General features: G+C 43.8%; 1 protein-coding gene across 1 annotated transcript in view; it reads left to right on the top strand.

Moving 5' to 3' along the window:
• Positions 1-1,512: 1,512 nt before the first annotated feature.
• METAP1 (methionyl aminopeptidase 1) overlaps positions 1,513-26,393 on the top strand; it is a 68,001-nt gene continuing 43,120 nt past the window's right edge. Inside the window, exon 1 of the mRNA XM_070392376.1 lies at positions 1,513-1,674. Within this exon, the coding sequence (XP_070248477.1) occupies positions 1,561-1,674 (114 nt within the window). The 5' untranslated portion in view covers positions 1,513-1,560. The remainder of the gene's footprint in view (positions 1,675-26,393) is intronic.

Genomic DNA, 26,393 nt, shown 5'->3' with positions numbered 1-26,393 from the left:
AAAATAAAAGTTATGTGAGCTTTTCTTGTCTAATAAATATGCATTTAGCCTTAACTGGTTTGGCTCAGTGGATAGAGCGTTGGCCTGTGGACTGAAAAGGGTCCCAGGTTCGATTCCGGTCAAGGGCATATACTTTCGTTGCGGGAACATCCCCAGTAGGGGGTGTGCAGGAGGCAGCTGATCAATGTTTCTCTCTCATCAATGTTTCTAACTCTCCCTCTCCCTTCCTCTCTGAAATCATTAAAGATATATTTTAAAAAATATGCATTAAAAAATGGGTTAGATATCACAAAGTTCACAGTATTTAGTTCAGTGGTTCTCAGCCTTCCTAATGCCGAGACCCTTTAATACAGTTCCTCAGGTTGTGGTGACCCCCCAACCATAAAATTAGTGTCGTTGCTACTTCATAACTGTAATTTTGCTACAGTTATGAATCGTAATGTAAATATCTGATATGCAGGATGTATTTTTCATTGTTGCAAATTCAACATAATTAAAGCATAGTGATTAATCACAAAAACAATATGTAATTATATATGTGTTTTCCGATGGTCTTAGGTGACCCCCAAAGGGGTCGCGACCCACAGGTTGAGAACCGCTGATTTAGTTGACCAATAAATGTTAGTTCCTCTCTCTTCTCTAGTGACAGGAGGTATTCAAGCACAAGTCAGAAAATGGCAGATCTGGGATGTGGTTGGAGAGATTGAGGCAACAGGTTTGCGTCGGATGACCTCTAAGGCTCCTTGCAACTGACGTTTCATGATTCTTACAATTCCCCTCTATTTACCTCTTAAATTACTTGGGATGATACAGAAACATAGATACAGTATAACTAAGGCTTGTACTGAATACATAGTAGCCGCTGCCCTACTATTAGCACCTTAGATTGTGAATGGAGGGGGTGCTGGGAAAGGAATACCCGGCGCAAGGGAGGACCAACGCCAGCCCCAGCCCCCCTCCTCAGACAGCTCTCCGGCTCGTTCTTTGTGAATGAGCCGCGGCCCCCAGGCCTCAGAGCGGCGTCCACGAGAAGCAGAACTTTACAAAGGGGCGTTAGTCCCCTTTCCTAGGAGCTGCCGGCGGGACTGACGCCGAGGAGCGAACCGCCCTCGCCAACCGCCCGGAGCGGGCACACTGAGGACACCGGGGCTGTCAGGAGGGACGACTGGGCATCTGCCTCCGGCAGAGCGCGAGGCACGTGGGCCTCCCTTCGCGGGCCTCCCGGCCGCCCCGCCCAGCGCTCCCAGGGGCGGCTGCCGCGCGGGTGGGGGTCGCGGCCAGGTCCTCGGTGCCCCACGTGCGCCGGCCGCCGGGGGGCGGGGCGAGGCCGGGGGGAGGGGGGGGCGGGGCGCCCGCTGCGCGCGCGCGGGGCCGGGGCGGGGCGCGCAGCTCGGCCTGGGCCTGTCGGGCGCTCTCCTTCCTTCCGCGCCCGGCCTGGCGGGCCCAGCTCCTCCCCCGCTCGGCCTCGCTCCCTCCCTGGCCCTCCCTCCACCGGCCGTTCCTCCCTCCCTCCTCCTCCTCCTCTTCCTCGGCGAGGCGCTCCTCCAGCAGCCAGACAGCATGGCGGCCGTGGAGACGCGCGTGTGCGAGACGGCCGGCTGCAGCAGCGAGGCCAAGCTCCAGTGTCCCACCTGCATCAAGCTGGGCATCCAGGGCTCCTACTTCTGCTCGCAGGTAGACGCCCGCCTCCGCGGCCCCGGCGCCGGCCCCCTCCGCTCCCCTGCCCTCTCCGCCTGCCCCCGCGGCCGGCCAGACGCGCTCCTCCTCGTCCCTGGGCTGGCGCGCCTACTGCGCTCTCCCCCCGCCCCCCCCATTCGCAGCGCCGGCCCCCCTGCAGCCCCCCTGCGATCTGGGGCCCGGAGGGACTGGGGGGCCGGCGGGGGCGGGGCGCGGTCTGTTGCGGCCATGTGGGGGGGAAAGCGGAAGAGGACTTCCCCCCGGGCGCCCGGCCGCCCCGGGGCGCTGCGTTGACCGGCCGGTTCCCGCCGCGCGTCGTCTGCTGGGGCGAGGGCTCCCAGGTGCGCGGGCTGCCGGGACAGGTGGGGATACCTGAGGAAGGGGTGGCCCTGGCCCTGCGAGTCGCCCCGGCAGCTCTCGGCGGGGCTCTTGCCTTGGATTGCGGGGTGGGGTGGGGGTGGGGGGGACTCCGGGGCCGGTAGTCACTCTGGTCTCGGCGGGATGGGGAGGGGGGGGTCGGAAGAGACCCGCTGGGCTTTGCGGGGTGGGTTGCCTGGGGATGGTGGGAGTTGCAGGGAGGAGGAATGCTGGCTCCAGCCCCACCTCCGTCTTTGACACTTAGGCAACTTTGGGGGGTGGGGTGGGGGTGGAGAGGGGTTTGTGTAATTTATTATTTTCCTTGGGTGTCCACAGTTACTGATTTAGAGAACCATAGCTTAACGATCTGAGTCACCTTTTGCATTGACTGCATTTCCCATGGAGTGAATAAGACAGTTCCATTCAGGGTTCTGCTTTAAGGCGGTAGTGCGTCTTAGTAAGTTTTGTGCAGTGGAGCACACCCGGCACCGAGTGGGGTCCTGACGGAGACGTGTGCTTGTGTGTATGTTTACTGAGAAGGACTAGTATTCCGGCTGCAGTTCACACTCAGGATTTGGGCAGAGCGGCAACGTTTTGGAATTGTGGCTTTTCGTTACAGTCCGGGTTTGCTGGAGACTCAAGAATACTAAAGTATTAAATCGGTAGTGTCCTGGGGGGAGAAGAGCGTGAACATGGTCTGAAGGCCAGGTTAGGACCCTGCGCTTGCCAGTTACTGTGCGATTTTGAACGAGTCAAGTTACTTACCCTTTCTGAGCTCTCATTCCACCACCGTACAGAGAGGAAGATGATATTTTACTTACATATTTCGCAAGGTCGTTCTGAACCCCAAATTATCCAATGAATGTGAAATGCTGGTAAAAATCCAAGGCATTTTTTTAAAAAGGCCACCAGTACGATATAACATTGCCATATGTGAAAATATCAATGAATAGAATGAAAACATATATAAGAACAGTACAAATATAAATATATAAACATAAAGATGTGTGTAAAATAAACATAAATAACATCCAAGACACTTGTAGATAAACCATTGTAAGGGATCCTAGCTATGTTGTATACGTCTTGTTTTTAGATAGGATATGATCCTTGACCTTGTTAGTATCACTTGGAAAAAGTTGCACATTGAGAAGTGTTGCTTATTCTAAAAATAGCAGTGGGCCTTCTCAACATACTAAATCTGGTATGAGTCCGTTTGTTTCTTTAAAACAATTTTCAAATTCTTATTTGTTGAGGCCTATGTGGGACCTGGACTTAAAACAGAAAACATAACATATAGTTTCCTTTTGGAAATTGTGTGCCATTTGAATCGAGTAATGTGGTTTACATTGTGTTTAAGAATAGGTGGGAATTGTAATGCTAAATTAATTAATATGTATACACATTTATCTGCTGAGATTTAAAAAAAGATACTATGAAACCATATTCCTCAAACATAGGTGATGCTCTCTTAGGCATGATATTCTTCAATAGAAGGAACTTTGGCTCATTGAGGTTTGTGGAAAAGTTCCAACACTTTTGTGAAAACATGCAGGGTTTATTTAGTGCTGTAGAACTGGAGTTATGTCATGTTGGGTTCTGCAGGTATATTTCTGGTACCATTACTATACTTGCAGTCAAACATATTCCGAGTTGCTCTCACACTGTCTCTCTTTCTTCATTCCTATTGCTACCTCTTAGGGTCAGTTTTTAAAATTTTACACCAAGCCAGTTATAGTGGTCTCTTAATGTATTTCCCAAGCGTAGTTCCCCACTGTGCAAACACCCACCCACATGCACAAAAACAACCAAACAAAACTTTCCTAAAGAAGTTATTTTTCCCCCAGCATAGCACAGTCTGATTATGCTTACCCTCCACCCACAACAAGTAGAGTTACCATTGCTTCTGAGATACTAGCCCCATAATCAGGGCCCTCTTCAGAGTTTAACTTTACATATTCTCTTGCTCTAACTAGAGCAGTGGTTCTCAACCTTCCTAATGCCGCGATCCTTTAATACAGTTCCTCATGTTGTGGTGACCCCCAATTTCATTGTTACAAATTGAACATAATTAAAGCATACTATTAATCACAAAAACAATATGTAATTATATATGTGTTTTCCGATGGTCTTAGGCCGACCCCTGTGAAAGGGTCGTTCAACCCCCAAAGGGGTTGTGACCCACAGGTTGAGAACCGCTGAACTAGAGGCTGTACTTGTACTCTTTCTTTCACCCAACATGTCACCTGTTTTCTCAAATCACAACTGTTCTTTCAGTCCCAGCTTGAGACTTTAACCAAATCACTAACTTTCCCTAAGCCAGTTTACACATCTGTGATGAACTAGAGCTTTTTCTTGCCATTTCTCTGATTATCTTCACTAGGAGTGCTGTGTCTTCTCTCTACTTTTAGCTCCTCCAGTCCCGAGCCTGGCTGTCTGGCCAGTTTGTCTTGGGAATAAACAGAATAAAACTACAAGAAGCTTCACAGAAGAGAGCCTTTCCCAGTTACTCTGTCACACCACCTTGTTTATTTCCTTTGTAATTTATACAATCTAGTTATCTTACTTGTTTTCTTATTTATCTGTCTTTCAATCTCTGATTTAGGTGAGCTTCAGGAATAAAGTTATCTTGTTCATTGCCCTATTGTCATTTTTCAACACAATGCTGTGTATGTGGTAGATGGTCAATACATTTTTTTAAATGTGTTAATAGGTACATTTATTGAAAAAAAATTGAAGGCCATGTATCAAAAACATTAAGAATGTTCACTATTTTGACCTAGGAATTTAAATTCTAGCAAAATAAAGAAAATTCCAGGGATGAGCACAGACTTGTTCCCATAAGACCAACATGCCTCTGATAGAGTGCCTGATAAGGTGTCCTTCTACATGGTTGATCTGTCGGTGAGATCAAGAAGTGACACAGCATAACTGAGGCTGAAAATGTTGCCTGAATACCAGCATACTGATGTGGGATCATCCTGTTTCTTTTCTTTTTCTTTCTTTTTTTATTTTAAATTCTTTATTGTTTAATGCAGTGGTTCCCAAACTTATTTGGTCTAACGCCTCCTTTCCAGAAAAAATAGTACTCAGCCCCTGGAAATTAATTTTTTAAAAATTTTAATAGCAGTTACTCATCGCCCCCAAATGCACCTGTGGCCATCACCGCCCCCCTGGATCGCTGCAGCACCTACCAGGGGGCGGTAGCGCCCACTTTGGGAATCACTGGTTTAATGTATTACATAAGTCTCCTTTTTCCCCCATTGACCTCTCCCTGGCCGCCCCCAACCCCCCAGCACATGTCCCCCCTCCTCCAACATCTGTGTCCATTGGTTATGCTCATATGATGCATGCATTCAAGTCCTTTGGTTGATCTCTTAGCCCCTCAATCCCCACCTTCCCTCATAGGTTGGACAATCTACTCGATGCTTCTATGACTCTGGTTCTGTTTTTGCTCATCAGTTTATGTTGTTCATTCTTTTTCTTTTTAAAGAACCAGGATAGTGAAATTTGTATTTTGGTAAGCAAGTCGTGTTACTGGGTTGAAGAAACTGCAAGGAGACTAGTGGTCACTAGGGAGAGGAAGTCAGGCATTGCTATGTGACGTCATTACCTGGATGGACACTTAGTGTATTAGCCATATATATATATATCTATATGTATATGTATGTATGTATGTATGTGTGTGTGTATACACACACACACACACACTAGAGGCCCGGTGCACAAAAATTTGTGCACTCTTGGGGGGGGGGGTTCCCTCAGCCCGGCCTGTGCCCTCTTGCAGTCTGGGACCCCTCGGAGGATGTCCACCTGCTGGCTTAGGCCCGTTCCCTGGGGGGATCGGGCCCAAGCTGGCAGTCAGACATCCCTCTGGCAACCCGGCAGCCCTCAGGGGATCTCCACTTGCCAGCGGGGAGCAGACCTAAACTGCAGCCGAACATCCTTAGTGCTGCTGAGGAGGCGGGAGAGGCTCTCGCCACCACTACTGTGCTGGCAGCCGTCAGCCTGACTTGTGGCTGAGCAGAGCTCCCCCTGTGGGAGCGCACTGACCACCAGGGGACAGTTCCTGCATTGAGCATCTGCCTTCTGGTGCAGATATATAAATATAAATAGTGTAGATATATAAATAAATAAATAGATAGATAGATAGATAGATAGATATCCTGTTGCTAGGGAGAGGAAGCTGGATGTTGCTACGTGATGTCATTACCCAGCACCCACAGCCACCGTTGCTGGGCTGGGCTGGGTTGGGCTGTGGGCTGCAGTTTGTGCCAGTGTTGGCTGCGATTTGGTGAGCTGTTGCTTCTGGGTGGTGGCAGGGCCTGTGTCCCACTTGGGGGAAGCTGAGTGTTGCTTTGTCAGCACCAGGTCCGCACTGCTGTTTCTCTGTAAATGGCAAGTGCACGTCAGGCAGCTCCTGCGTTGAGCATCTGTCCCTTGATGGTCAGTGCGCATCATAGTGACCGGTTGGACAGTGGGAGGGACACTTAGCATATTAGCCTTTATGTATATACTAGAGGCTCAGTGCACGAATTTGTGCACAGGTTGGGTCCCTCAGGGTGGTCTGTGGAGATCGGGTCCCAGCTTGCACCCCCAGCCTCACAGCCCCGTAGCCCCGCCTGGCACCCCGCCTTGGCCTGGCACCGCTCCCCCCCCCACCGCCGCCGCTGGTCACCATCTGTGGGGCAATTGGGCCCCTGCTTGCACCCGTCTTGACATGGCGTCGCCCGCTCACCTGCTCCACCATCCCACTATGGTCCCGCTCTTGTCAGGACCCACTGGGGCTGGCAGCGCCTCCACGGCCGTCCACTGCCAGGTCCGCGTTGCCAATGCCTACCAGGTTCCGCACCGCCCCCTGGTGGTCAGCGCAGGTCATAGCGAGTGGTTGAACTCCCAGTCTCCTGGTCGAACGACCGCCCGAGGGGACAATTTGCATATCAGGCTTTTATTATATAGGATATATATAGATAGTTTTGATTTTCCAATTGGAATCACAGAGTACGTAGCCTTCTCATATTGTTTTCATTCACTTAGCAATATGCATTTAAGATTCCTTCATGATTCTTTATGCCTTGATAGCTCATTCCTTTTTAAGAGCTAAATAATATTCCACTATCTGGATGTATCACGATTTATCCACTCACTGTAGAAATCTCAGTTGCTTCCAAGTTTTGGAAATTATGATAAAGCTGCTGCAAACATCTGTGTGCAGGTTTTTGTGTGAACATGTTTTTAACTCTTGGGTAAATACCAAGGTGCATAATTGCTGATTTGTATTATAAGGGAATATTTAGTTCTATAAGGAAATAGGCTGTACCATTTTGCATTCCCACTGGCAGTGAATGGAGGTTTCTGTTGCTCCACATATTCACCTGAATTTGGTGCTATCAGTTTTCCAGATTTTGGTGATTCTAATAGGTGCATAGTGTCATCTTGTTTTAATTTGTGTTTCCCTGAGAACATGTGATGTAGAGCATCTTCAATATGTTTATTTGCCATCTGAATATCTTTGGTGAGGTCTATGTTAAGGTGTTTGACACATTTTTAAATTGGGAATAAATGTTTGAATCAATGAATAAATGTATCAAAAGGTAGAATAGCCGAGGCCAGCATGGCTCAGCAGTTGAGCGTTAACCTATGAACCAGGAGGTCAGGGTTTGATTCCCAGTCAGGGCACATGCCCAGGTTGCGGGCTACATCCCCAGTGTGGGACGTGCAGGAGGCAGCCGATGAATGATTCTCTCTCATTGTTGATGTTTCTATCTCTCTCTCTTTCTCTCTCTCCCTTCCTCTCTGAAATCAATAATAATAATAATTTTAAAAAAGGTAGAATAGAGAGGTAGACTACTGCATTTGAATCATTTACTAACTGGGCAAATAATGTCTCTGTTTTCTGTTACATTCTTTTAAAATAGGGCCATTCATAGTACTTCAGGGTTTTGGTGAAGACTAAATGCTAAGCATATGTAAAACACTTAGCACATCAGTAAGTTTAATCAGTGTTAGCTCTTTTTATTGTTATACTGTGTTTTATGTTTAAGAAGTTAGATATTTTTATCTGAGATGTTTAATTTTAAGAAAAGTTTGCCCCTGTAAATGAGTAAAACCTATTTTACTTGAAAAAATCAGCTTTTCAGGTGTTCCTGATGTTTGGTAATTTTTTAAGGGACATGTTCATTCTTATTTAATAGTTTACTAGTTTTACTAGTAGTTTAGTAGTTTACTCCTGGTCCCTAGGAGATTATAACAATTTTTTTGAGGATGGAGGCTGCGCTTTACTCATTTTTTTGTCTTTCACTAAGTGCCTTGCATGCAGTAGGCAAGGCACTTATTAGTTCGTTAAATGAAAGCAAAGAAGTTGGTGGGCCTGAGAAGGAAAGCATAGCATTCAAGCCTTTAGTTTACAGCCCAGGGCAGATGCTATCATATCTTTAGTTAAAGGATCAGTTGAGAAGGACCTTATAACTCATTATAAGGTTTAATAACTTAAAAGGTAGAATAGCATGAGTAGGAGACTAGGTTTGGGGTCTGACTTGGGTTTAAATCTTTGCTTCCGTGTCCATGGGTAATTCATGTCCTAATTTTGTAAGAGAGGGTGAATAGTGCACCCTCTTTATGGAGTTGAGAGGAAGGTGAATAAGAGAGAGCATGCAAAGTGCTTAACAGTGTTCAGTAAATGGCTTTTTTATGCCTATAGGCTCATGTCTGATACTATTATAGTCAGTTACAAGAAAGGTTTAAAAGTGTTTAAAGAGAAGTACTATTTGTTTACGAACAATTTGAACAAATTCTTGCAATAGGCTCTTTCAAAGAAGCAGTGGCAAGGTAAGGTGATTAATTGGGTGTGCAGGAAGAAAGTGAGTGGCTGGACATCTTGTAGGAGGAATTGCCCTTCTAATATTTAGTGTCTTTGAAATGCAACCCTGTCCTCTGAAACATTTGTTTCTTCAGCAACCAAGTTCCTGACAATGCAGAGTGTTTCTGGAACTCATCTTCATCGTGGATGGAGATATTAACCATATTACGAGTTTTAATTATGGGGATTTTCTTTAAACTTCTCACATTACTCACCACCCCTCGAAAGTGCTGTGAGTTAAATGATTAGGCACAACTGTTGTAGTTTCTTGCAAGAAAAAGTACAATGAAGATTGTGATTTTTAAACAAAAGAACTTTACTAATATGTTTATTGTAGAAAAATTAGAAAATACAGGTGAAAAGTTACCCAGTGATAATTTCTGTGACTTTATTGTTGAAAGTATTACATATGTCCTCCTTCCCCCATTGGCCCCAGTGTGACATTTGTGATGTGTATTTTTTGTTTGTTTTTTGTTAATCCTCAATGGAGGATATTTTTTTCCGTTGACTTTTAGAGAGAGTAGAGGGAGGGGGAGAGATAGAGAGAAACATCAATGTGAGAGAGACACATCAATTGGTTGCCCCCTGCATGCACCCCAACTGGGCTGGGGATCGAGCCTACAACCAAGGTACATGCCCTCAAACCGAATCGAACCTGTGACCCTTTAGTCTGTGGACCACACTCTAACCATGTAACAAAACTGGCTAGGGCTTTGATATGTATTTTAAAAACATTTATATATTTTATGTATATTAACGTGCATATACTTATATATATTTTTACAAAAATGGCACCATAATGTCCATAATCCTAGGGAATTGACCACCTTTATGTCTTTCTTTCTTTTTTTTTTTAGATCTTTATTGTTGAACTTATTACAGATGTCCCTCTTTTTTACCCCCTTTGCTCTCTCCACCCAGTTCCTGCCCCGCCCCAGGCCTTCGCCATCCTTTTGTCTGTGTCCATAGGTAATGCATATATGCATATAAGATCTTTGTTTAATCCCTTCCTGCCCCCACCCCCTTCCCTCTGAGAATCGTCAGTCTGTTCCATTTCCATGCCTCTGATTCTATTTTAGTCACCAGTTTATTCTGTTCATTAGATTTCTTATTGGTTTATTTTTATTTTTAGATTCATTTGTTGACAGATGTATTTGTTGCCATTTTGTTGTTCATATTATTTATCTTTACCTTTTTCTTCTTCTTCCTCTTCTTAAAGAATACCCTTCAGCATTTCATATAATACTGGTTTGGTGGTGATGAACTCCTTTAGCTTTTTCTTATCTGTGAAGCTCTTTATCTGACCTTCAATTCTAAATGATAGCTTTGCTGGGTAGAGTAATCTTGCTTGTAGGTCCTTGCTGTGCATCGCTTTGCATATTTCTTGCCCCTCCCTTCTGACCTGCATAGTTTCTGTTGAGAAATCAGTTGAGAGTCCTAAGGGCACTCCCTTGAAGATAACTAACTGCTTTTCTCTTGCTGCTTTTAATATTCTCTCTTTGCCGAAACCGGTTTGGCTCAGTGGATAGAGCGTCGGCCTGCGGACTGAAGGGTCCCAGGTTCGATTCCGGTCAAGGGCATGTACCTGGGTTGCGGGCACATCCCCAGTGGGAGATGTGCAGGAGGCAGCTGATCGATGTTTCTAACTCTCTATCTCTCTCCCTTCCTCTCTGTAAAAAATCAATAAAATATATTTAAAAAAAAAATATTCTCTCTTTGTCTTTTGCCCTTGGCATTTTAATTATGATGTGTCTTGGTGTGGTCCTCTTTGGGTTCCTCTTGTTAGGGACTCTTTCTGCTTCCTGGACTTGTAAGTCTATTTCTTTCACCAGGTAGGGGAAGTTTTCTGTCATTATTTCTTCAAATAGGTTTTCAATATCTTGCTTTCTCCTTCTGGCACTCCCATAATGTGAATGTTGTTATGCTTGAAATTATCCCAGAGGCTCCTTACACTATCTTCATATTTTTGGATTCTTTTTTCTTTTTGCTCTGCTGGTTGGGTGTTTTTTTGCTTCCTCATATTTCAAATAGTTAATTTGATTCTCAGAATCCTCCACTCTACTGTTGAATCCCTGTATATTCTTTGTTTCAATCAGTGTATGCTTAATTTCTGACTGGCCCTTTTCCAATTTTTTGGAGGTTTCTGGAAGATCCTTGAGTAACCTTATAACCATGGTTTTGAACTCTATATTTAGTAGTTTGATTTCTTCCATTTCTTTAATTTGTTACATGTTTCATTTTGGCTGCTTCCCTGTGTTTGTTTCTATTTATTGGGTAGAGTTGCTATGTCTTCTTGAGTTGGTTGAGTGGCCTTGTGTAGTAGGTGTTCTATAGGGCCCAGTGGCTCAGCCTCCCCAATCACCTGAGCTGGGAGCTCTAGTTGCACCCCTTTGTGGGCTGTGAGTACAGTCTTGTTGTAGTTGAGCCTTGATTGCTGTTGGCATCACTGGGGGGGATTGACCTCCAGGCCAGTTGGCTGTGGGGACCAGCTGCAACTACAGTAGGAGAACTGCTGTGCAGGAGACACCCCTATGAGCAGGACTTGCTTCAGTGGGCTCTGGTGCTCACTGAGTCTTCTCCTTTAGTGTGTCGCTTATGGATGTGAAGAGTTGTAATCTGGTATGGCCCGACACTTCTGGGCACACTGGCTCTTGGATCTCCAGAGAGGTGCAAAATCAGCCACTGCCTGGTGCCACCAGGCAGGAGCTACAGAGAGATCTGCAGATTCCTCCTCTTTGTATTGGGTTTGGAAATACCGAGAAGAGGCCCAGCTATGAAGCAAGGCAGGCTGGTGCTGGTGCTGGATCTTAGGCCTTTTATTGATAGATTTGGGGCTCCCTGGCCCAGCTACTGCTTGTTTGAGAGATTTTAGCCAGAGCAAGGACAGGCCATTTATATGCAAAAGCCACTGCACACAGCTTGGGTGGGGTTGTAAATTGGATGAGGTGGGGGTCTTAGGGAATCATCATGGTGGAGCAAACAGAAATGGCTGCTAGTCAGTCCTGCACTGGGGAGGCCCCAGCATAGGAACAATGATTCCTGCAAGCACCTCCATCTAGGAGAAAGCCACCCTGAGTTCCTGCCCAGATGCTAGACAATCCAGTTTCTCCTCACATGTGTCTGTGTTCCCTGAGCCTCGTCCTAGTGCTGGAGCTCAGAGGAAGCAGGACCTTGTAAGTTCAGTTTGTGGTGCCGGCCTCTTAAGAGGAACAGCTGGGTCTCCAGCAGCCTCTGTGTCACTGAACCCCAATCCACACTGGTTTTTATAGCCCCTAGTTTTTACTGCCTGTAGGGATTTCTTTTCCCAGCTCTGGGACCCTGGGCTGGGTGTCTGGTGTGGGGCTGGGCAGCCTCCGTAGAGACGATCTCCTTCCTGATTAAAAAATCGGTACACATGGGTGCCGGAACAGCCTGTTCTGTGTCTCTGCACCTCCTACCAGTCTCAGTGTGCTTTCTTCTTTACAGCCAGCTTTCCAGCAATTTTGGATGATGGTTGTAATTTTAGATGTAATTTTGATGTGGTTGTAGGAGGCGCGAATACAGGTGTTTACCTATGCCATCTTCCCCCTGTTTTTTTTTTTTCTTTTTAAAATATTTTTTAATTGATTTTAGAAAGAGAGAAGGGGGGAGAGAGAGAGAGAGAGGGAGAGAGAGAGATTATTTTCTTTGGTTAAATTTCTGAAAGTGGAGTTATTGGTTCAAAGTATGTTTTTGTGTGTGGGTATACAGGGTGAGGCAAAAGTAGGTTTACAGTTGATCGTATGCAAAATACGAGCTTATTCTTGTATTATTCTTTATTAATTGTTGTATTACTTTCCATATGAACAACTGTAAACCTGCTTTTGCCCCACCCTATATCCATCTTTATGTTTAAGTATTTGTATGCATGCTATATTTATGCATGCTATATTTTGATACCTGTAGCTTTCTCAGTACCAGCTGACCATTCAGCAATTTCATTAACATTGTTTGTTATACCCATTTGCTCATACCCTCATCAACATGAATTGATTTTAGTTTTGAGATGGAAAAGATGAAGGTAATACAGGTTCTTAAGAGGATGAGTGGGTAAGTGGTCACATTCTGAAACTATTTAATGTTAATTCTAACAAATACTTGTAGGATGGTTCAGAATAGGAAAAGATTAGGGAGAGACAAGAGAGGGCTGAGGTAGGGAAACCAGTTGGGAAGCTGCTTTGGTAGTTTGGCAAGTCAGTAGGGCCTAAAATAGAGTGGGAGATGTTGGGGTTAATTAGATAAGAAGAGTGAAATAAGAGATGATTTGCTCTGACATTGAAATGAAAAAACAAATCTCTTAACTCTGGTGGTACTTTTTCACTCTCCAGTGATTCATAATCCTGCAAATAAATAAGAATCACCTACATAGATTATCCTTTGAGTTTCTGACCTAATTTGAGACAGGAAACAGCATGTGTATTTGTAAAGAAAAGCTTTCCAGGTGATTCTAATATGTCACCAGGGCTGAGAACCCTGTATCAGCTCCTAAAATTGGTAGACACCTGCTGTAGTAAAGAAAAAGTGTGTTCTCTTGGGTGAAAATAAAAGTTTTAACTACTATTTATAAAAGGTAATTAGTAGACAGTACTTTGTAGTTGTTAAGTAGGTAGAAAATAAGGCAATATGACAAAGAGCTCTCAAGGAGTACTGAATAAATACATTTGATCTGTTAGGCCTCGGGTGGGAGTGTGTGTGGTGTGGACACTTTATGGAGAAGGTAGCATTTGAAATAGACCTGAAAGGGTAGGTAAAGCTTCTGAGGATACAGATATAAAGGTAAGTGTCAGGTGCAGATAGAATAGGTTATGCAAAGGAAAAGAAAGTGTGGCATTCGTCTGGGAAACTCTAAATCTAATTTAGTTAGTTTATTGGTGCATTTTTTTCAGAGATAAGGAGGGAAAGATCACCCAATTAAGGAGTCAGAGGTGTATTCTTCAGGGAAAAGATAGTTATGCAGGGTTTTAAGTGGTCCTAGTCTGATCGTGAATAGAAGAAAAAGAGTGAGATTGTGGTTTAGGGAAGGAACACTTTTGAGCCTCCAAGAGCTATTAGGAGATTTGGAAATGTTCTTGATGCCATCAGTCATTTTGAAGACCATGAACCAGTTGCTTCATTGCCTCATCAAGTAAGAGAAAGGTGGGTATTCTTATACAAGTGAGAATTTTTGTTTCTTAACTTACTTGAATCCTCATATATCTTGAAGTACAAGCCATTAGCTAACTAAACTGTTTTGTGAGACAGTTCTTCAGTTGATTTAATGAGAATAATCCTATTATTCTTCTTATTAAAAAGCTGGAATTTGATATAGGTTTCATGAATCAAATATAAGCACCATGAAATCCTCTAAAGAAAACACGAGACTATTTGAGTAGCTACTCTTCAATGAATGTGCGGAATTTCAAAATGTTAGTTGATGATGACTACATTGAAAATACAGTTGGGAGAAAATCTGATGTGGGGCAGAGTTGAATACCAAGTAGTTTGAAAAATGTAAAGCATCTTCTTTTTCAGGAGTGTGTTTGCTGAAGTAGAATCAAGGATGATTATTTTTAAATTTGGTAATTGGTCCATAGCTTAGGACTTTTCAGAATAGATACGAAAGGAAAATAATTTTCCATGAATGCTTAAGGCAGGGGTCCTCAAACTACGGCCCGCGGGCCACATGCAAATACAAATATTGTATTTGTTCCCGTTTTGTTTTTTTACTTCAAAATAAGATATGTGCAGTGTGCATAGGAATTTGTTCATAGTTGTTTTTTCAAACTATAGTCCAGCCCTCCAACGGTCTGAGGGACAGTGAACTGGTCCCCTGTTTAAAAAGTTTGAGGACCCCTGGCTTAAGGTGTGTCCTAAATGTTGTCCTTTACAGATTATCCTGGTTTTTCACTCTGCCCACCATGAAGTGAGGATGGAGAAGGGTTTTGAAATAGAATGCCTTTAAAAAGCTTACATGGTTTTTAGTTTGTTCAGCGTTTACCTGAGAAAATCAGATCAATAGTAGAGATTACAATGGAACAGACCATTAACTTAAACTGTAGAGGCAGTGATAGCTTAAAGGGGGGCAGTTTTACAGAGCATATGGCATTTAAAATCAGTTGTCATCTTCTGTGTTCTTGAAGGGAGGTAAAGTTTGAATGGAGGAGAGGACATCTGATTACTTAAGTGTGATTGGTTTGAATTACACATATGGAAATATGTACAAGTGAGAAATGCACCAGCTCCCTGCTCCAGTCTCAGAGCAGTTCTTTTGTTCTGTTTTAAATACTGAAGATTATTTAGATTTCTTTTAAAAAAGAGTTCTATGGTCAAGAGACTGAGAAGAAAAATGTTTGGAACCTACTCTGATACACTCCAGATGGCAAGCATTTCAATTAGGAAAGTGTTCATTTAAAATTGAGGGACATTTGATGATTGGGTTCTGGATGTTGTCATATTGTAAATGACATTACCTTGTGAGTGGAGAAACTAGGAACAATAAAAAAATGGGGAGTGTTTAGACATACCCCTGTAAGGGGTGGGTCACTGAAGACAGCTATGTTGGTAGGCTAATGAGATTGGTGGGGAAGAAAGGAGTGGTCTGATGGTTTCTCTGGATGCCAGTCTGTCAAACCAAGTTCACCAGAAGGCTCCTGTTCCCAGGGAAGAGGTTGAAAGAAGTGGGCTGTGTGTTTTGGCCACTGTGGAGATAGATAATCAATTGTGGGGCAGAGAGTAACTGTCTAGTCATGCTGTGAGCAGGAAAGTATAAACATGTTGCCTTACTGCTGTATTAATTTGTATAATGTCTGTTTCCAGAGACAAGTTGCTTTAACTCAGAATAAGAAAACAGATGGTGTTCAATTTAAAATACTGGCTGTAGGAAATAAGCCTTAATATATATGCACTGCACATTTCAGAGGTTATACTAATTGTAATTTATTGTATTTAAAAATATTTTTTAATTGATTTCTAGAGAGAGGAAGGGAGAGGGAGAAGGAGAGGGCGGAGAGAGAGAGAGAAAGAGAGAGACATCGAAGGTGAGAGTGAAACACTGACTGGCTGCCTCCTGCATGCCTTTTGTTAGTTGCCAAGAATTTAAAGTGAGGGGTGCCTGGCTCCCTACTCTCCTTAATTTATCTACTTCCTCAGGAGCAATCGCTATGTAGTCCCAGGAGTTTTCAAGGTACATGGTACATCCCTTAATCAGCATATTATTCAGCAGAATTTAGTAGGGACATTCTATTTTCCTGTGCTTGATAAACATGGGTTACTATAGTGTCTAATAAAGAAATAATTACTGCTGGTAAGAGAATTAACATACAATAACATAAGCTCTTGAATGAAAACATTTAATCTTTTGTTTAATGTTTAAGAGGTAAATATGATTCTGCTTGATGCCAATCTTCTGGTTTTTTTGTTTTTTTTTTTACTTTATCCCGTTTTCATTTCTTATTATATACTGACAAATGTGTATATTTTTTTCATATTTATATTTTTAAAAATCTAAGTTAAAATTGATTATGTAGCATTTTCTCTTAAATCTGTCTCCTTTTACCTTGATGTCATCTGCTTCTTCCTCTCCTATCTGCTGCTAGATTGTCTGTGTTTTTATTCATTTTTATTGGATTATTATAAGGGATAAACTCAGAGGCAGCCAAACATAAGAGATGCACAGACCAGGGTATTGGGGGTGGGGGCAGTGCAGAGCCGGATCTTATCCCCTTTACTGAGCCTCTGCTTCTTCAGAGCACTGCCCAGGAGCCTGTAGCTGTGTGGAAAGAGAGTGACTTTGGAGCCAGAGAGCTATATATTCAAATTTCAGCTCTGCCACCTGACAGCTGTTTGAGCTATCAAATTATTTAACCTTTTACTGCTTTAGTTTCCCTGTCTGTAAAATGGGAATAGTCATAACCAGTTCCTAGGATTAGTGTGAAGTCTGAATGAGATAATACACAGGTAAGGTGTTTGACACAAAAAGGCTCTCAACAAATGGTAGTTCCCACTACCAAATGGGAGGCATGACAGGCTGTTATGTTATCTATGATGGAAGGTGACAGTCCTGCTGACCCAGCTTGATGGCAACCTTTCTCTATAGATATTCAGCACCTGGTCCTTTATACTCATTAAGAAGATGACAGGGCTATTTTTAGATTTGAAACAAGACTCTGAAGCAGAAGTAATGGCTTTTTCCCTATTATGTATTGGGAAGTTTAGATAATAAGGATTGGTAATAATAATTAATAATAAGGGTTGGTAGTAATAGTGAAATGGCAGGTAGAAAGGAAAGGAAAGAAAGATCAGCAAGAAAACGGATTTAAAATATCCAGCAGTACCTATTGAGAGACATAAAATGACCATAACTTTATAAAACAAATATGACCAAGTTGCACTATGTAGTATATGAAAGAATAATCAACCATAGTCAGCTACTTTATTTCAGGGAGGTAGAAATCATTAAATAATAGGAAAAGCTATTAATATAATACATCAAATACAAAAAAATATAATTTTTTTAGATTATTAAGATGTATTTGATGAGATTCTTAACGTTATTTTAAGAGTAGAATTGGAAAAAAAAATTTCTTAATGTAAGAAAAAGTATGATTCCTCCAATTTCATTCTTTTTTTTCAAAATCGTTTTAGCTATTCTGTTTTGTTTGCCTTTTTATATAAATTTTAGACTCATTCTGCTCTATATCTAAAATCTGTTATGATTTTGATTGAAATTACTTATAAATGAATTTGGACTTTTAAATGAATTTGAGGGAGAATTGATATTTTTTTTCTGTTTAGTCTTCCATTGCAGGAAGACAGGATATCTCTATTAATTTAGATATTAGTTGATTTGAAAAAAAATCATTGTTTCTTAGGTTTCAGCATACATCGTCTGTACATGTTTTGTTATATTCATGCTATTTAATTTTGGGAGGGATGATTATAAATAGCATTGTTTTTTGTAGTTTTTCAGTTATACATTGCTAGTATATAAAAATAAAGTAGGCTTTTATTTGTTGACTAGAGGCCCAGTGCACAAGAGGGGAGAAGGTCCCTCAGCCTGGCCTGTGCCCTCTCACAGTCTGGGACCCCTCAGAGGATGACCACCTGCTGGCTTAGGCCTGCTCCCCGGGGGATTGGGCCTAAGCTGGCAATTAGACATCCCTCTGGCAGCCCAGCAGTCCTCGGGGGATCTCTACTTGCCAGCGGGGAGCAGACCTAAGCTGCAGTTGGACATCCTTAGCACTGCTGAGGAGGCAGGAGAGGCTCCCACCACCACCGCTGTACTGGCAGCTGTCAGCCTGACTTGTGGCTGAGCAGAGCTCCCCCATGTGGGAGCTTACTGACCACCAGAGGGCAGCTCCTGCATTGAGCGTCTGCCCCCTGGTGGTCAGTGTGTGTCATAGTGACCAGTCATTCCCAGTCTTTCTGCTGTTAGGGTCAGTTTGCATATTACCCTTTTACTATATAGGATAGAGGTCTGGTGCATGGGTGGGGGCCCGCTGGTTTGCCCTGAAGGGTGTCCCGGATCAGGGTGGGGGTCCCGCTTGGGTGCCTGGCCAGCCTGGATGAGGGGCTGATGACTGTTTTTAGGTTGCCTGCACCCCCTTTATGGTGAGGGTCCCCACTGGGGTGCCTAGCCAGTCTGGATGAGGGGCTGATGGCTGTTTTCAGGCTGCCCTCACCCCCTTCAGGGTTGGGGGTCCCCACTGGGGTGCCTGGCCAGCCTGGATGAGGGGCTGATGGCTGTTTTCAGGCTGCCCACACCCCCTTCAGGGTTGGGGGTCCCCACTGGGGTGCCTGGCCAGCCTGGATGAGGGGCTGATGGCTGTTTTCAGGCTGCCTGCACCCCCTTTAGGGTGGGGGTCCCCACTTGGGTGCCTGGCCAGTCTGGATGAGGGGTCGAGGGGTTTCAGGCTGGCCAAGCCCACTGGCGACTGAAGCTCCCAGCCTCTCCTTTTTTTTTTTTTTTTTTATTCTCGGATTTATTTACCTTCTATAATGGAAACTTTGTTGCCACTCCAGCTCCGAGGCCACGGCCTGCTGAAAGCAGGTATCTGGGGTTTGTTTGGCTTCTATAATTGAACCTATGTTGCTTCCGGAGCTCAGAGCTGGGCCGTGGCAAGCGGGGAACCTTGGCTTCCTCCATCACTGGGGCAAGCAAGCCTCCTGCTTGCTTCAGCTGCATGGCTGCCGGCCGCCATCTTGGTTGGCGGTTAATTTGCATATCTCGCTGATTAGCCAATGGGAAGCGTACGGAGGTACGGTTAATTTCAATCTTTGTCTATTATTAGATAGGATTAGGTGTTTGTGACCTTGCTAAACTGGTATTTTATATCTGGACTGGTTTTTCCCTTGGTGTTTTTTTTTTTTTTTTTTTTTTAAATATATTTTATTGATTTTTCACAGAGAGGAAGGGAGAGGGATAGAGAGTTAGAAACATTGATGAGAGAGAAACATCGATCAGCTGCCTCCTGCACACTCCCCACTGGGGATGTGCCCGCAACCAAGGTACATGCCCTTGACTGGAATCGAACCTGGGACCCTTCACTCCGCAGGCTGATGCTCTATCCACTGAGCCAAACCAGCCAGGGCTCCCTTGGTGTTTTTATATAGATAAGTACGTCATCTTTGAACGGGGACAGTTTTATTCCTTTCCAGTCTATGCCTTTTTAATTTGTTTTTCTTGCTTTTTTGCATTGTAAGACTTATGCTGTGCTGTTGAAACAGGAATATTAAGAGTGGAAATCCTTGTCTGGTTCCTTAGGGACAAAGCATTGTGTTTTTCATTAAATGTGATATGTGATATAACCTGGAGACTTTTTGTAGGTGGTCTTTTTTTTTTTTTTTTTTTTTTTAATATATTTTATTGATTTTTTACAGAGAGGAAGGGAGAGAGATAGAGAGTTAGAAACATCGATGAGAGAGAAACATCGATCAGCTGCCTCTTGCACATCTCCTACTGGAGATGTGCCCGCAACCCAGGTACATGCCCTTGACCGGAATCGAACCCGGGACCCCTCAGTCCGCAGGCCGACGCTCTATCCACCGAGCCAAACCGGTTTCGGCTTGTAGGTGGTCTTTATCAAGTTGAGGAAATGCTCTTCTGGTCATCTGAGTTTTTATCACGAATGGATGTAGATTTTTGTTTCCAACTATATTTGGATTTCTCTGTTTCTCCTTTCACTTCTGTCACTTTTTGTTTCCTGTATGTTGTTAAATATATACAGTTTAGACTGCTATATCATCTTAGTTAATGACCTTTTTAAAATCATTATGCAGTTTTTCACTTTACCCTTAGCAATTTTCTTTATTTTTAAATCCTCACCTGAGGATATGTTTTTATTCTAAAGAGAGGAAGGGGGAGAGAGAGAAAGAGAGAAACATCAATTGGCTGCCTCCCATGCACGCACCCGCCCAGATCAGGAATCCCACTGGCAACGTTTTGGTGTAAGGGATGACACTCCAACCAACAGACACCCAAGCCAGGGCAGCAATTTTCTTTTTTATCATCACATAGGTTCCTGAGGTGCTGTTCATTTTTAAAATAAACTTTTCTGTGTTTGAATGGGATAATTTTTGTTTGATCTTTTAGTTCACTGAATCTTTTCTCTGTCATCTCCATTTTGTTATTGAGTCTATACACTTAGTTTTTCATTTTAGCTATTTTTCAATTAAAATGTTTTCATTTGAAAAACTAAAAAAAAATTTTTAAAAAATATTTTCTTTTCTTGGCAAAGATTTTTCTCTTTTTCCATGGGTTTCAAGGATATTCCTGATTGCTTATTGGACATTTTAATAATAGCTGCTTTAATCAGCTCTTTGACAGTTAATGCCAACATTATGAATGCCAGCATTGGTGTCTGTTGACTCACTTCCCTTATGAGTTAAAATTTTATTTCTTTTTTATATGCCGCATAATTTTAGACTGTACCCTGGAGATTTTGAATATTAAGAGATCTTAGTCTTGTTTAAATCCTATGCAGAATGTTGATATTTTATTTTAGCAGGCTACTAATCTGGTTAGATTCAGGCTGCAAGTTCTCACCTGCCTTCTTTGGGCTGTGGGTTCCAATGTCAGTTCCGTTTTCAAAGCCTTTGCAGTGCTCTTTAGAGCTTTCCCAGTGCTTGGTTTGAGACCTGGCTGACGGCCTACAGCTATTAGTTCTGTTTTCACAAGCACCTGCATTTTGTGTTATGAACAACTTTATGGGGCTACTTTCTGGAGCTTCGTTGGGAATCCTCTTTTTTGGTCCTCTAGCTGGAAAGCGGGGGTTTAGTTACCTGCTCTGCTGCACACTTCTTTGACAGTGCCTGTGTCTGGGGCTAGATGGCAGGAGAACGCAGAGGAAAAAGCATTAGGGTTTGGCTCCACCTTCTCTGGACCACAGCTTTACCGTTAAGAGAGGAAAATGCCCTTTTCCCAAGAATTTTGGCTTCTGTAAAACAAGCTCATGGATCACTTGGGGTCTAGGATGTGAGAGGACAGAAAAGAGGAAAGAAGGTGGGTGTTTGTACTCTGAGCACTGGGAATTCCCTTTCCTGTTCCATGAGCCAGAATCAGAGGGCTTCTCCTGGAGCACTGTTGTGTTTTTGCCCTGGTGGTCACTTTCCTGGTGACTCTGGTGATTGGCAGTGGAGTGGTACCTCAAATTTGTGGCTTTTCTTAACCTGCCTGCATTTATTCACTTTTTAGAGTCCTCAAATAGCTGCTCCCTGCATTCTGTTGAGATTTTATAGTTGACTAGTGGCCTGGTGCACGAATTCATGCACACTGAAAGGGAATTAATTAGAAGAAATATTTTAATACCACTATTTGCCCTTTCTCTATAATAGATGTGTCAGAGATGAAAGAAAATTAGAAAAATGTATATGAAAGTAATCTATAAATTTATTAATAAATAGTAACAACCTGTCTGGGTCCTGGGTGCGAGTGAATGGGATTCCTGGCTGTCAGGCCGCTGAAGGCAAGCTAACCAATGGCTGATTCCGCGAGGGATGGGGTTCCTGCTGCCCTGCTGTGTGGGTCCTGGGTGTGGGTATCAGGCTCCCTCCTCCCTCCTCCCTCCTGTCAGAGTGTTGGGTGCACTGTGGGAGCCAGAGTTAAGACCCCGCACACCTGTGCACGCCTCAAAATCACTTGAAACCCAGACTCGGCAAGCCCCACCCCCACTGGGCAAGACCCAGGGGGACACACGCAGGCAGTGTCCCGTCCCCTGGCCAGGGATGCAGGCAGACAGGTTCACCTAGCACAGGGCGGGGTTGCACACAGGCAGCGCCATGTCTGAGGTCAGGGACACAGGCAGGCAGTGTCCTGTCCCTGGCCAGGGACGCAGGCAACTTCACCTTGGCACTGGACGGGGACGCACACAGGCTGCGCCACGCAGGCAGGCAGCTGGTGGCCACTTCCTCTGGGGGCTGCTCCACCTCAGCACAGGGCAGGGATGCCGTGGGCCTGCTTGCGACCCCCAGCTAGCTGGCCTCCAGGCTGGGCGTCGCTGCGGGCCTGCGTGTGCCCCCCCCGCTGGTGGCCACTCCTGCCGGGGGTCACTCCCAGGACAGGTGGTGTGGCGTGCTTGCTCGTGACCCCTGGCTGGGCGGAGCTGTGGGCTTGCCTGCGCAGGTGGCCACTCTAGCGGGGCCACTCCTGGGCCACGCCTGACTGGTCGTGACTATTTAGCATATCCGGGATAATTAGCATATTCCCTGTTTATATATATAGTTTTTATAGTCTAAATCTGTGAATCTGTGATTTTTGTCTCCTTTGCAGTGTGGCTTTTAAAGTCTATGCTCATTTTATTTTTATTTAATTAAAAAAAATTTATTTTAGAAAAAGCCTAGCTTTCTAGGGGTTGCCTTTGTGTCTGAACAACTCAGTATTCCATCAAAGATTGGTCACAGGTTGTGCTGATGGTCTGTGTGTTGGCTGGGAGCTCTTTTGAACTTCAGGTTCTACTGAGCTCTTGCATCCCCTTTCCCAATGCGCAGCTTCTGTGGGCAATGATGCTAGTGAGAGACAATGCCTGCAGTAATCACTAGCTGCCTAATTGTCATCAGTTTTCATAAGCCAAAAGTTTGGGCCAGGATTGACACACAGGTTAAAGATAAATATTTTAGCATTTAAAATGCTTTTTAAAATAGTAAAATTGATGACAATTTCTAGAATTGAGCATTTATTACCGGCCACACATTTTACACAGTGATTTTTTCTACATTACAGTTTAGGAAGGCAGAACTTAGAGACGGCAAGACTTTTTTTCCCAGTGTCTTACAGCTGATAAGTGACCAAGCTAGGGTACAAGTCTGTCTGACTTCAAAGTCCATGATTTTAGCCACTGCCCTACATTTAGTTTTGAAATTGTTTTAGAAAACCATGTGGGTTTTGAGTTGTTTCTACTATTAAACTCTTTCTGAATTATGAATTATCTTTCTGAATTATGAATTAATAGTGGGCAGTACATTTTTTGCAGTACAGTGGAATCTCGTTTCTCAAACGTCTCCCATCTTGAACAATTTGCTTCTCAACCTGACAACTCTTTCATGCTGATGCTACCTGTATGATCAGTCACGCATCTCTCAGATAACAAACTAAGGAGAGAATGCGAAAATTTGAGTCAGTTTACCACTGTTAAAATCTCAGGATATTGTGCTGTGAATATTTTCATGTTTTTGCTTTTGTTACTGCTTATAATTATTGTTAAATTTTTATTTTTTACTGTACATTTCCTTTTTGCTAAATTTTCATTTACATTTCATGTCCTTTTTTGTTTTTAAAGTGTTTATTTATGGGTTAAACCGTACAATAGACATGTACTGTGTGTAAGAAAGGTTAAAGCAGGGAATCATTTGGGGGTCTGGAATGGATTAATTCAACTTATATTATTTCTAATGGGAAAAATGATTCGGTTTCTCGAATTAGTTCGAGAAACGAGGTTCTACTATATTAGAAAGGCGAAGATACACATTGTTTATAACATTTTAAATGCTTCTTTTACCTCTTTTCTTTGATGGTTTCTTCCCCCTCCCTTTCTTGATTTAAATTGATATATAAACTTCTGTGTTTCTAAATGAATCAGTTGGGAAAGAGATGTTATTTTGTTTAAGGAAATATGTGTCAGCTTTTGTGAGGGTACAAAAGATGCTGTATGATGCAGAAGTATTTTGTTCACATAACCGATTTAGAAAAGTTTTATAAATGGGTTGTATAAAGTTGCCAACTATATAAAGTCAGATCATTTTTTTTTCTTTATTGATTAGGGTATTACATATGTGTCCTTATCCCCTCATTGCCCTGTCATCAGGTCGAACCTCAGGTGGTTACTGAAAATTCTTTGCTCCCCTGCACCACGGTCCCACCCGGCGCTCTCACCTGCTGCGGGTGCTGGCCCGTCAGGGCTTCTCCACCTCCACCTGCTTCCTAGGGGCAATGGGGGCTGGCAGCCACCTCTTGCATCTGCTGTCAGCGACGGCCCCGCTCGCACCCTCTGCCAGCGCTGGAGCTGCCTGTCGCACCCGCTGCCAGCGCCCAGCCCTGATCGTGCTGTCAGCGGTGTGAGTGGCGACTGCTGGCCCCGATTGCCTCTGAGGGCTTCTCCACCTCCCCCTGCTCCTCAGTGCAGCAGCAACCGTTTGCACCCGCTGATGGCGCCAGCCCCGCTCTCACCTGCTGCTGGCACCCGTCCCAATCGCTCTGCGCCATCAGCGGGTGCGAGTGGGGGCGCCGTCAGTGAGTGGGAGCAGCGGCGTAAGCAGGGCTGCCAGCAGACAGGGGACCGGGGGCCGTGGCAGGAGGTGCCAGGCGGGAGCACGGAGGATGGGCTGAAACCCACCCCTTTGCCCACCGCAGCCTCGTGGCCCACAGTTCCTTTCAATGTGCACGAAGTTGTACACTGGGCCCCTAGTATATATACAAAGTCATATGAGAAATTAGGCTGTTGAATGGAGTTTTTCTTCATATTCTTCATTTCTTTATGTTTTGTTTTTGTTGACTAGTCAAGCTTTGTAATGCTACATAAACAGGAGGGCTTGTAGGAACCTTCTCTAGAATAGTACTAAAAAGCACCAATATAATGAAAGCTAACATTAAGCTCCTTTGGTGTGCTTGGCATGGCAATGAATGTTACATGTACTATCTTATATACTGAGGGAAATTCTTCTGTTCAGACCTGGAAAGTGAAACTGAGTTGAGCTTCACACTCTATTCCTGACTAATTGCTGCTTCATTATTAATCCATGATTCTAAAGGTGCTACAAGCATTCTTTTCTTGTTTTCCTTAGAAATATGCAGATGTTATAGCTATGCACCAGGCCATTTACAGCAGTGAAATGTCAGCAAAACAGTAAAATGTGATGGTTCTAATAATAATGATAAACACAAATATTTTTCTGAGTTATCAATAAGCAGAATTATCAAGATACTAGGAAATCGCTCGGCCAACGTGGCTCAGTGGTTGAGCATCAACCTCTGAACCAGGCGGTCATGGTTCGATTCCCAAGCAGGGCATAAGCCTAGCTTGAGGGCTCAATCCCAAGGGGGGCGGGGCCTGCAGGAGGCAGCCATTCAATGGTTCTCTCTCATTGTTGATATTTCTATCTGTGTCTCCCTCTCCCTTCCTCTCTGAAATCAATACAAATATATTTTAAAATAAATAAATGACTTTTTTTTTTAAAAAAAAAAAAAGGTAGTAGGAAATCTCACTGCCTTTATTAATAATCTTGAAAGGACAAAAGAGAACTACTTATCTGACCTGAAGGATTATTTTAAAGGACTTTATAATATTAACTAAAAAAATTTTAAAGATTAAAAATGTCAAAATTTTTCTTTTGAAAAATATACATTAAACCAGTGGTTTTTAATTGTACGCTCACCAGAATCCCTGGGTAGGCTTGTGGAAACAGATTTCTGGGCCCCTCCAAGGAGTTTTTGAATCAGCAGATTTGGAGTCAGGCATAATAATTTGCATTTCTCACAAATTTCCAGGAAATGATGATGCTGGTCCCAGGACCAAACTTTGAAAGACCTACCACTTTACACAAATGAATGGACCCTCAAGCTTTTAAGGTTTTGACAAAAAATTTTAAAGTTACGTATCAATTACAATTTAAAAAATTTTATTTTTTAGTTATAGTTGACATTCAATATCTATATATATAAAAGACTAAGTGACCATTATGACCAAATGACCAGAACAACCGGTCACTATGACATGCATTGACCACCAGGGGGCAGACGCTCAATGCAAGAGCTTCCCCCTGGTGGTCAGTGTGCTCCCACAGCCAACCTCCCCTGGCTGGCCAACCTCCCACGGTCCTTCCCCCCAGGTGTTAGGCCCCGATCACCTTATCAGGGCCAGGCCCTGGCCTGGGACGGGGAACCAGGGGTGGGTGGGGGGGGTTGGTGGTCAATCCCAAGTGACCGTGTCGCGGAGAGAGAAGGGGGAGGCGGAGAACCGCATGGTGGTGGGGCACCAAAAGCGGTGTCGGCGTCTGGAGTCTGGCGTCCGACCCT

This window comes from Myotis yumanensis, unplaced genomic scaffold (assembly GCF_028538775.1).
Source record: "Myotis yumanensis isolate MYYU_CA2020_CCGP unplaced genomic scaffold, mMyoYum1.0.hap1 SCAF_1, whole genome shotgun sequence".
Taxonomy (NCBI): Eukaryota; Metazoa; Chordata; class Mammalia; order Chiroptera; family Vespertilionidae; genus Myotis; species Myotis yumanensis.
Note: the sequence above shows the minus strand (reverse complement) of the source record. Positions and strands in the feature narration are given on the sequence as shown.